The 10,457-nt window shown below is 51.0% G+C and overlaps 1 protein-coding gene across 1 annotated transcript; it reads left to right on the top strand.

The window, feature by feature from the left end:
* Positions 1-718: 718 nt before the first annotated feature.
* SH2D7 (SH2 domain containing 7) lies at positions 719-9,807 on the top strand. The gene is made up of 6 exons (XM_037835360.1): positions 719-909; positions 2,263-2,352; positions 4,934-5,120; positions 5,385-5,597; positions 6,869-7,564; positions 9,058-9,807. The coding sequence occupies exons 1-6, from the start codon at positions 734-736 to the stop codon at positions 9,106-9,108; spliced, it is 1,413 nt and encodes a 470-aa protein (XP_037691288.1). The 5' UTR covers positions 719-733; the 3' UTR covers positions 9,109-9,807.
* Positions 9,808-10,457: the final 650 nt, after the last annotated feature.

Raw genomic sequence — 10,457 nt, forward strand, 5'->3', positions numbered from 1 at the left:
CCTCTGCCCTAACCAGTCCAAAGCTTCTCTCAAAGGCCTTATCCCAGCCCTTCTGGGGGACTTGCTACTCCAAAGACCTCCCTCTGTTCCAGCCATGAGGGCTTCCGTTTTTTCTTGGGAATCTCCAGCAAAGTTCCACGTCACAGTCCTTGCACATGCTGTTCCCTGCCTGGCAAGCAGCATGTTTTCCCCTATATCCCTGCTTGGCTCCCTCATTCGCTGCTCCAGGGTTGCCTCCTGGGTAAGGCTCTCCTGAGCCCCAATGCTTGACCCCTATCTAAATAATTCACCTCCCACACTCTCAATCTTCTTCCTCTGCTTTTTTCTTGAGTACTTATTCTACTTGATGCTATATTCTCTATATATTTGTTCATTGTCTATCTCCTTCCTATAGAATGGCTGTGCCCTGTCGTTGGCACAAACTTCTGACCTCCACCAACATACAAGGAGCCTCCCTGCAGAAGTATAAATAGAATTTAGATTCACTCTTTGCTAACGGTGGCAGTGCTATGGACTTTAGACATAGCTAATGTTTAATAGGAAAGCTGCTCATGTGACCCTCCCCGCAGTTTTTCCAAGGTCCCCACCCCGAAGCTACAGAGAGTTGACAATAGGGCCCCTGTGTACCACGGGCAGTTGGGGAAAGCATGGGCTCAGGCAAATGAGCTGGAGCACACACAGATATAGAGACGTGGTCTGTCCGGGCTCTGCTTCCACTTCAGTGCTTGCCAGAATGGAAGGCAGCATTGAGCAGCTCAGCCTTGGGAGGGAACCCGAGGGGGTGAAGGACAGCCAGGCCCTGGCCCAGCTCCAGGAGTTGGCCCTGGAGTGGTTCATGGAGACGCAGGCCCCCCTCATTCTGCAGAACGGCGCCCTGCCCCCCTGGTTTCATGGATTCATCACCCGCAAGTAAGGCTGCCCCTATCCACATGCCCAGTGCTGCCCATAGCCCCATGAGGCCAAGGAAAGGGTCTGGGGACTCTGGAACAAGACTGGTTCCTGCCTTCTCCCTGGACTAGGCAGGGACCCCCAGAAGTGGTGGGTAGGGAACAGATTTAGGTGTTCCATGTCCTCTAGTGGCCACTTCTGTGGGTAGGGTGGGTGAGGACATGGGCCTAGGATGGGCTGGGGCTGCCAGGCTGCCAAAAGGACAGAAAGAGGGGCAAATGAGGGCAGGATATGTTGAGACCAGCTCTTTGGTGAATAACTAGAGGGGCCATTTCACTTACCATCCCAACTGGGTCACTATTCTTGATTAAGCTAGGACACCTGTCACAAACAGGGACTGTCCCAGACAAACCTGGATGCACAGTTAGCCTAGGAATAAAGGCTAACGTGTGGGGTTTGGCTTTCTGAATGGGAAGGATCTCCAAGCTGTCAAAGCATTAGATGAATGAATGACAAATGTAGCCAGTCATTAGGGCCTGGCACAGCATGGGGCATAGAGCCAGGACCAGCTTCATGGGCATCAGGCCTTTGTAATCACACAGGGCCCCAGGTTCAGAAGGCTCAACTGTCTCTGTCTTGAAGTTCTTAATGCTTTTTGAACAAGGATCCCTGCATTTTCATTTTGCACTGGGCCTTGTGAATTATGTGTCTGATCTTGCACAAAGCAGGCACTCAGTAAGTGGTGAGTAAGTGGGTGAGGGACTATCTGGTCTATATACTGCCAAGCCAGAAGACAGGTGGATTTCCACCATGCTCCTCAAATACTTGGCACCATGTAGAAATATCCACAGCTGACTGAGGCTGAAGGAGACACAAAGGGGAGTGGGTCCTGTGAGCTGCTATTGTAGCCAAGCTCCAGATATAGCAGTACCTACTCCTCCAAGACGCTATTGTGGAGTGTACAGCCTGCACAACTGCACACCATGGCCCTGAGGCAGAGACCCCCAAAACTTAAAAATCTCCAGCCATATGGATTCATCCAGGTGGAGAGTGGTGAACAGAGTTAGTGGCTAGTGTGTCTGCTGATGAGGATGCAGTGGGGGGGTTGCATATGGCCTCAGACTCCAACCCAGCCCCAACGTGAGTCTTGATCTTCCTCAACTGAGCCCAGACAGGACACAGACTGAGCCCTAACAGCCTAGAGACCCAGCTGAAGGTCTGAGGGAGTTCCCTACATAGGTAGGGTTAGCGATCTATATATTGGGTCTGGGACTTAAGGATGTGGCCAGCAGGGACTCTGAGGTAGGTCTAAGTCATACAAGTCCTGCTGATATAAGGGCAAAGACTCCAGCTAATGGTATGTCCTCTGCCCAGGCAGACGGAGCAGCTGCTCATGGACAAAGGTCTTGGCTCTTTCCTCATCCGCCTCAGTGACCGGGCCACCAGCTACATCTTGTCCTACAGGTAAGAGGGGAAGCCCTCTGCAAGGCAGCAGGTGGGCTCAAGCACCCATAACTCAGCCTTGCAGATAAGCACAGAGGCCCACCAGCCCACACTGCCTGGCTTTCCCTGGGCCCTGATTCCCTCACTCCCTCATTCATCTAACACGTGCTCAACAGAGACTTCCTAAGCACTGGCCCTATGCTGGAGCTGAAGCCCCAGCCTTCAAAGGGGATAGGTGGGGAGCAGGGGAGAACATCCTTCTGGTGGCCTGGGAAAGGCTTCACAGAAGTAAACTTTAGGCTCAGGATAGAATTTGAGAAGGGGTTGTGTTTGGGGTTTAGGAGGGCATTTCTGGTTGATGGAACTGCATGTGCAAAAGCAGGAAGACATAGAAGACAGAAGAGATAAAATGGGGCTGCACAAAAGATATGCACACAAAACAATGGGACAGAATAGAGTTCAGAAACAGTCCTACATGTTTGTTCACCTGATTTACAACAGAGGCACCACTTCAATTCAGTAGAGGAAAGAACAGTCTTTTCAGCCTAATGCTGGAGCAACAGGCTCTCTAAGTGGGGAAAAAAATGACACCTACCTCACACCGTACACAAAAACTAATTCCAGATGGAGTACAGGCCCAAGAGTGAGAAGCAAAACAATAATATTTCTAGAGCAAAAACATAGGAAAACATTTTCATGAGTAAATGAAAATGCCTGTGAAAATAGGATAGGCAAAGATTTCTCAAACAGGACACAAAAAGCACTAACCATGAAAGACAAGATTGATAAATTGGATTTCATTAATATTAAGAACTTTTGTTAATCAAGATACCGTTAAAGTAACAATGTAGATTAGAAGGGGTGACAGTGTGATTGTGAAAACCTTGTGGATCACACTCCCTTTATCTAGTGTATGGATGAATGAGTAGAAAAATGGGGACAAAAACTAAATGAAAAATAGGGTGGGATGGGGAGGATGATTTGGGTGTTCTTTTTTATATAAGGAAAGTGTTCAGAAATAGATTGTGGTGATGAATGCATAACTATATGATGGTACTGTGAACAGTTGATTGTACACCATGGATTAGTGTATGGTATGTGAATATATTTCAATAAAACTGAATTAAAAAAAAAAAAAGATACCATTAAGGGAAAGAAAAGGCAAGCCACAGTTGTGGAGAAGTTATATACTGTAATACCTGTGACTGACAAACGACTCATATCTAGAATATATGAAGAACTCCTACAAATCAATAAGATAAAGACACTTCGATAAATAAATGCAAAAGACTTGAACAGGCAGTTCACCAAAAAGAATATCCAAAAGGCCAATAAGTATATGAAAAGGTGTTCAGCATCATTAACATATCAGGGAAATGCAAATTAAAACTAAATAGCTAAAATGGAAAGACAGATTGTACCAAATAATTGGTAAGGATGTGGACCAACTGGAACTCTCATAACACTTCAACAATTTTGGAAAATGATTTGCCAGTATCTACTAAAGTGTAACAAAAATATACCTTGGCCCATCAATTCTACTCCTAAGTATATTCTCAACAAAAATGAGTATATATATTTACCAAAAGACATGTACAAGAATGTTCAGAGTGGCTTTATTTATGGTAACCCAAATCTGGAAATAACCTAAATATCCATCAACAGAATAGGTAAATTGTGGTTTTTTCATTAAAGGGAATTCTACACATCAATGGAAAGATATAATGTTGAGTGAAAGAACCCAGAGACAAAAATAGAAATATGGTATAATTTCATCTGTAGGAAGCTCTGCAATGGGCAAATCTAATCCATGTGATAGGGATCAGAATGGTGGTTACATTTGGGGGGTATTGACGAAGGGTGCATAATGGAGTCCTCTTGGGAGCTGGGAATGTTTTATAACTTGACTTGGATAGTAGTTTATGGAGGCATTCATATGTGCAAATTCTTCAAGCTGCACAATTATGACTTGTGTGCTTTTCTGTGCATAAGTCATTCCTCCATAAAAAAAGAAAAGGATGGGACTTTACAGCTGGAATGAATGAGGGTGGGAGCTAGAACTCCATCTTCTTAGCAGGGCTGGGTTTAGGGTGGGGAAAGTGAGGTTGGGTCAGGCAAGAACAGGGTCAGATCTTGTCTTTATTTAAAACTTTTATATTTTGTTCATCATGAATTTTTTGCATCTTGATTTTAAAAAATATTAGTACTTTATTACTGAGCTTTTTGGCACCCCCCTAAATTTTGTGCCTGAGGTGAGTGACCCACCTGCCTCACCCTAGTCCCAGTCCTGCGCTCCCTGATCCACCAGAGCAGCCTTAGGTAATTCCCAGTAATCCAGGGCCCCATGGTTTGTAAATTACTCCCTAATTCCCCATCCATTCCCAACCACCCTGCAAGGCTGGGCTTGCCAGCTAACAGTTTCCACTTAGAGAGGAGTCTCCCAAGGCTCCACGTGAGGCAGAGCCCCAGGTCAGCCTGAATCTGTACTGGAGGGAGAGCAGAGGCCCCTCTCCTATACCCAAGCCCACAGCTTAGACACCCAGGGCTGAGGCTAGGCTGCCTGTGGCCAGCAAACCCCCAGCCACAAGTGCTTGTGTTGCAGGGGCAGCAACCGCTGTCGGCATTTTGTCATCAGCCAGCATCAAAACCGGCGCTACTTCATCTCAGGAGACACCCACAGCCATGGCACCCTGGCTGAGCTCGTCCGCTATTACCAGGAAGTGCAGTTTGAGCCCTTCGGGGAGACCTTGGCTGCTGCCTGCCCCCGGGCAGGCACCCCTCTTCCCCAGGTGAGGGTGATGGGGCAGGCGGCCCAAGCCTCGGGCGTCCATCACTCAGGCACACATTTTCCCTCCTTCCCTATTTACTACCATTCAGGGGCATTCAGTACAGGGTAATGGTCCCCGTTTGAAAAGGGGAGACCAAGGCAGCATCTTACCCGAGGTCAGGGATCTGGTGGGAGTGTTTCTGTCCCTTGCTGGTGGCCTCTGGCAGATGGCTGGATGTGGCCAGAGGTATATGACCACACACCTGCTGTGCCCCTGTTGCCCCAGCTCGAGGACAGTGATCTGTATGATGCTATCACTCTGAGTCTCCACCAGACCAACCCAGGCTTGGAAAATCATCCTGGCACTGCAGCCCCCATGGGGATCCCAGACAAGGCGGCCAGTCCCCACCCCTCTCCAAAGCCTCAGGTTTCCTTCCTCCATGCAAAGAAGAGCCTGGATGCGAGCCCCTGGAACCTCTCCGAGGAGGAAAGCACGGAGGTGAGGAGGATTCTGCGCCACGCAGGGTCAAGGTCACCAGCCCAGGGATTTGGGGGCCATGTCTACAGTCAGGCCCTGAGAGGCTATGCTGACCAGTCCCTTCAGGCTGTGGATGGTGAGCACCAGGCCCAGAGGGGAACCCACTTGGAATCACCCCGTGGTTCGCCCACACCCATGGCCTGCCTCTGGCAGGCTGGAGTTGGTTCAAGCCTTGGCTCAGCTGGTTTCTAGCTCCGAGCCTCAGTTTACCATTCCTGAGGTTGCTATGAGGCTTGAATGAGAGAATGGATATGAAATGTCTTAAAATCCCTTTCTAAACTTTAGAGAGGGGTGCCTATGAGTCAATACTTTATTCTCCTCCGCAGCACCTCAGAGAGATTTTTCTTAATATATTCCTGATCACAGCAAGCCAATGGCTTCTCTTCACTTTTAGAATACAACCTAACATCTCCACAAGACACTCATCAGGTGCCATACTGCCTCTCCCTGATCCTCACTCTTCTCCAGCTTCATTGGCCATCTGCATCATCCTTGAATTCACCAAGCTTGTTGCCACTGCAGGGTCTTTGCACTTGCGGAAGCTTCTGCCTGGAATGCTCTTCCCACCAGCTATCTGCATGGCTCACACTCTCACTTCCATTCTCTGCTTAAATGTCACTTCCTCGGAAAGGCCCACCTTAACTAGAGACATCATCCCCTTTCCCTGCTTTGTTTTTTGTAGCATTGATCCTGGCCTGAGACTATTCTATCTTGTGATATATTAGTATATCACATATTACATAAAACCACATTATATTATATAACAGAACTGTGAATGCCCATCCCCCAGCTTAGAATGTAAATCCCCTGAATTGGTCTTGCACCTGAGTCCTTGGCTCCCAGAACAGTGACTGGCACACAGTCAGCACTCACTAAACATTTGTTGAATGAATACACTTGACTGATGGAATTTGGGATGGGCCATTCTGGTGGGGGAGGGAGCAGTGAGCAGGTGGGTTCAGAGGGCTCTGAGGGACCAGTGGACCACAATGGAGCAAAGAGGAGCAGGGCAGGATGAGCTTGATGGAAGGTACAGCTGGTGACCCAAGGCCTTGAATGCCAAAATAAATAAAGATAGTATCCAGAGTCCTAGAACATGAGAGCTGGCAGGGGTCCTGCATGTGACAGTCAGGTAAACTGAGGCTGAGCCCAGCTTACCTGACAGTGCTTCAGTTTACCTGAGATCATCTTAGAGGGTACCCTTTAAGAGGCTCTCTGACCTTTCCCGCCAGGTACCCATCAGTGTGCCCCCGCTCCCTGAGAGGCATGCCTCCCTCATGGACGAGTCTCTTGGAGGCCCCAGTGACATCATGTATGCAGACCTGAGGAAGATGAACAAGGCATGGCTGGGCCCGGACACAGCAGTGTCCAGTAGGCATAGTCCAGTTCCTGCTGGCAGTCAGGCCTGCTCCCCAGCCAGGGAGGTCCCACAGGGACTCTTGGATGGAGACCAGAACAGGCCCGAAGACCTAGGGCTGGCCTTCTCTGGGGTGAGTTCAGACCAGGGCCCAACAGGGTCTTCCACTCTCACTCTCCGGGGACTCCTCCCGCCCCCCAGTTCTGAGGCCCTGGGATCTCCAGCTGCTAACTGGAGCCATAGGTCTCCGAAGCTGAGCTACAGGGCTCAGCTCTACTCCCAGGGCAGTTCTGCAGACACCTACGAGCTCATCAGTAGAGTAGGCCTCCTACAGGAGCCCAGCGATGCCCCAGACCAAGGAGAAGGCAGTACCTACGAGCAGATCCCAGCCTGCTGGGGCAGCCTGGCCAGGTCCCCACATCCTGGGGCCAGCTCCACATACAGCAAGCCGTCGGGGCCCACGGACTGTGGCTACGAGAAGATTCCGGAGGCCCGGGAGCTCCCAGAGCCCAGGAACACCTATGAGCAAATCCCAGCAGCCAGGATCAAGGAAACTGAACGGACACATAAGGTGGGCTCCATAGGGGGAGGGAGGAGGGTGGTGCCAGCCCTTAGGGAGTACCTGGTGGCAGGAGGGGACCTCTGGCCCTCAGGCATGGGCAGGCAAGGTCACTGTCCCTGCCTAGAAATGCTCAGAATTGTCCAGCTATACCCAATGCCTGGTTTGAGTTACGGTGGGGGCTTCCAGGCCCTTCTGAGGGCTTTCTGTGCAGCAGACCAGGGCCTCTTTGCCTTTTCCTTCTGGCCACTGCAGGGGGATCTCAGAACCTCCAAGAAGCAGAGAAGGGGGCCTAGTTCCGGGTCTGGCTTGCCTGTGCTCCAGGCACTGCTCAGCCAAATCCTGGCTACGTAGCTTCTGGCAAAACAGACTCCCCCCAGAACTAGGACTGCCAGATTCAGCAAGATAAAATAATTACCTTTGAATTTCAGATAAATAAGTACTTTTTTTTACCATAAGTTTGTTCCAATCATTGCAATTATTCCTTGTTTATCTGTAATTCAAACTTTAACTTAGCATCCTGTATTTCTTATTTGGCAACCCTGCCCAGGACCTCCATTTCCTCGTCTGTAAAATGGGCTGGTCCTCTGGCTGTGTCCCAGGGTGGCTGCCCAGAGGAAAATGCAAGTTGTCTTTGCTTGCTCCTGGCACAGCCCAGAGACAGCTCTGTTATTTATGAGGATTTCTGATGAGGAAGGAAAAAAGGAAAAACAGGGATCAGGAAGGCGGCAAGAGGTGACCAGAGGGGGACTGGCCCCGGGTTCCCAGGGAGGCAGAGGAACCCTCCGGAGCCCTCAGCACCAGCTGCTCTCCTCCTAAACTTGGAGATGATAAAATGGGAGCAGAGCCTCGGATCTCAGCTCGTACCCAGACCTCCTGGTCTGAAAGGCTGAAACCCCAAGAATCCCAGCTGAAATCTGCCAGCCTTCACGGGAAAAATGCCAAGCCCTCCTTCTGGGCAGGGCTGTGCCCATCCACCCTGGGGGCAGGGAGCTCACACCCTCCAAGGTAGCAACTCTCCCCAGGACCTCAGACCCTGCCAGAGAACAGTCCTTTCAGAACCAGAAACCACATCCATGTCTGCTCTTTCCCTGGCTGCAAAGTCCCCCGCCCTTTATCACCCCTGGTGGCATCATTTACAATCTCACCTCCATCCTGGGTAGGACTCCAGTGCATCCGTGAACCCAGCTAAGGTAGAAAGCTCTGGGGGCCAGGAGATCACCAGGGCACTCCAGTGAGGCAAGCCTGGGGCTACACCTTTATTCCCCTCTTCTTTCCCTTAGCCTCCTTAGCTAAAAGAGGGCAAAAGCTTCATCCACACATGGAGGGTTGATGGTAGAATTTCAGGCTTGTGGGAGGAGGTGGAGTAACCATCAGTAGAACCAACTTGGCCTCATGTCCTGGGCGTGGGCCCACACCCCAGGTCAATGCTGAAGGAGCCTCTCAGCTAGGGTCTCTTCCCTGCCCAGGGAACCCAGGTCCCAGCATCTTCTCCCCCCTTGCAGCCTGACAGGCTCCGGAGGCTCTTCTTCACGGACAAGAAGCATAAATCCTGAGGTCCTAGCTTCCAGCATGGTGGGTTTCCTGCTACCTGGACTGTACCAGGGGCTACAGGAAAGACCCCAGCTCACCTGAAGTCACCTCTCGGATCCTTGGACTCAGCAATTCTGCGTGGAACCAGGCTCAGAGACACAGCCTACGGTGCCTTCCTGGAGAGGGGCTGCCTGCAGCTGCTGGCTGTGCCTTGCTTCCCCAGTGCCTGCCCCACATCCAGGAAACCAAGGCCTGCAAGGCATGGGGATTGGCTGAATGCAGGGGTCAGCAACCCCATTTCCCAGATAAGTATACTGAGGCCTGGGTGACTGACTGAGCCTGCCTCCCACCCTTCCAGACCCTGTGCTAGGACAGACATTTTCCTAACTGGCTGAGGGACAACATGCAATTGCTCTTAAGACCAAAACCAGTTCCCCTCTTCATGCCCCTAGCAGCAGGAAGGAGGGGGACGGGCAGGAACACATCCCCTGCTCCTGCCCCATGAGGACTGGGCAAGAAGCCAGGGAAGTGGCAGCAAAAGCCCGGTCTCGGAAGTGACGGTTCTGACCCTGGAGCAGGCCAGGTTCCCAGGGACCGTTGTCTTGGTTCCTCTCTAAGCTGGGCAGACTCTAAAGGGCATCCTGTCTGATCCCTTTGTGCTGCACATGGGGAAACTGGGGCCCAGAGAGGAGCAGCAACCTGTTTGGGGTCACACAGCTGGTCAGGGTCTGAATAAACAACCCCAAGAAAGGCAGGCCCAAGCTTGGCTGGTTGCTTTGGGGTGAGCCTGGAATGCACCATCAAATGGTTTCTGGAGCTAGCCAGGGGGTGTGTGATCACTATTGCTGTCTGCCCAGGTCACCTTCACTGCCCTCTGCCTGCCAGGCTGGTCTTGACCTTTACAGGTGGCTCTCAGACCCCTCCCATGGGACCCAGCCCAAGCTAGGGGCCCTGCTCTCCCTGGCCTGTGGGCTGGCTCCTCGGGATCATCCCCATTTTGTCTCCACCTTCATAAAGACGAGCAGTTGGCCTGCTGCCCCCATTGCCTCCAGGCCCAGGAGGAAAACAGAACTCACCATTCCCAGATAGAAAACCATAGGTGTCCCCCCACCCCCACCCCCCAACCTCAGCTCCTTCCAGTCCCTGCAGAATTGGCCCAGTTCACATTTGCAGGGAAAATCTTCCCTTCGCTGCCTCTTGGCTATGCAGCTTCTCCCTCTGAAAAATGGGGTTATGAGTCCCTACCTCCTAGGGGGGTTGCAGGGATGGATGGTAAAACAGCTAGCCCTGTGCCTGATATGTGGTTCCATAAATGTTAACCGGAGTTACCTTTATGGGGGCAATGGAAACAATTCTCACTCAACGTCCCTGA

This window comes from Choloepus didactylus, chromosome 4 (assembly GCF_015220235.1).
Source record: "Choloepus didactylus isolate mChoDid1 chromosome 4, mChoDid1.pri, whole genome shotgun sequence".
Classification (NCBI taxonomy): Eukaryota; Metazoa; Chordata; class Mammalia; order Pilosa; family Megalonychidae; genus Choloepus; species Choloepus didactylus.

Bases quoted from the DNA above. Each gene is read 5' to 3' on its own strand.
- SH2D7 (XM_037835360.1), top strand. From the start codon at position 734: ATGGAAGGCAGCATTGAGCAGCTCAGCCTTGGGAGGGAACCCGAGGGG. The intron at 5,598-6,868 runs GTGAGGAGGATT...CTTTCCCGCCAG, and splicing joins CCGAGGAGGAAAGCACGGAG to GTACCCATCAGTGTGCCCCC. The intron at 7,565-9,057 runs GTGGGCTCCATA...CCCCCCTTGCAG, and splicing joins AAACTGAACGGACACATAAG to CCTGACAGGCTCCGGAGGCT.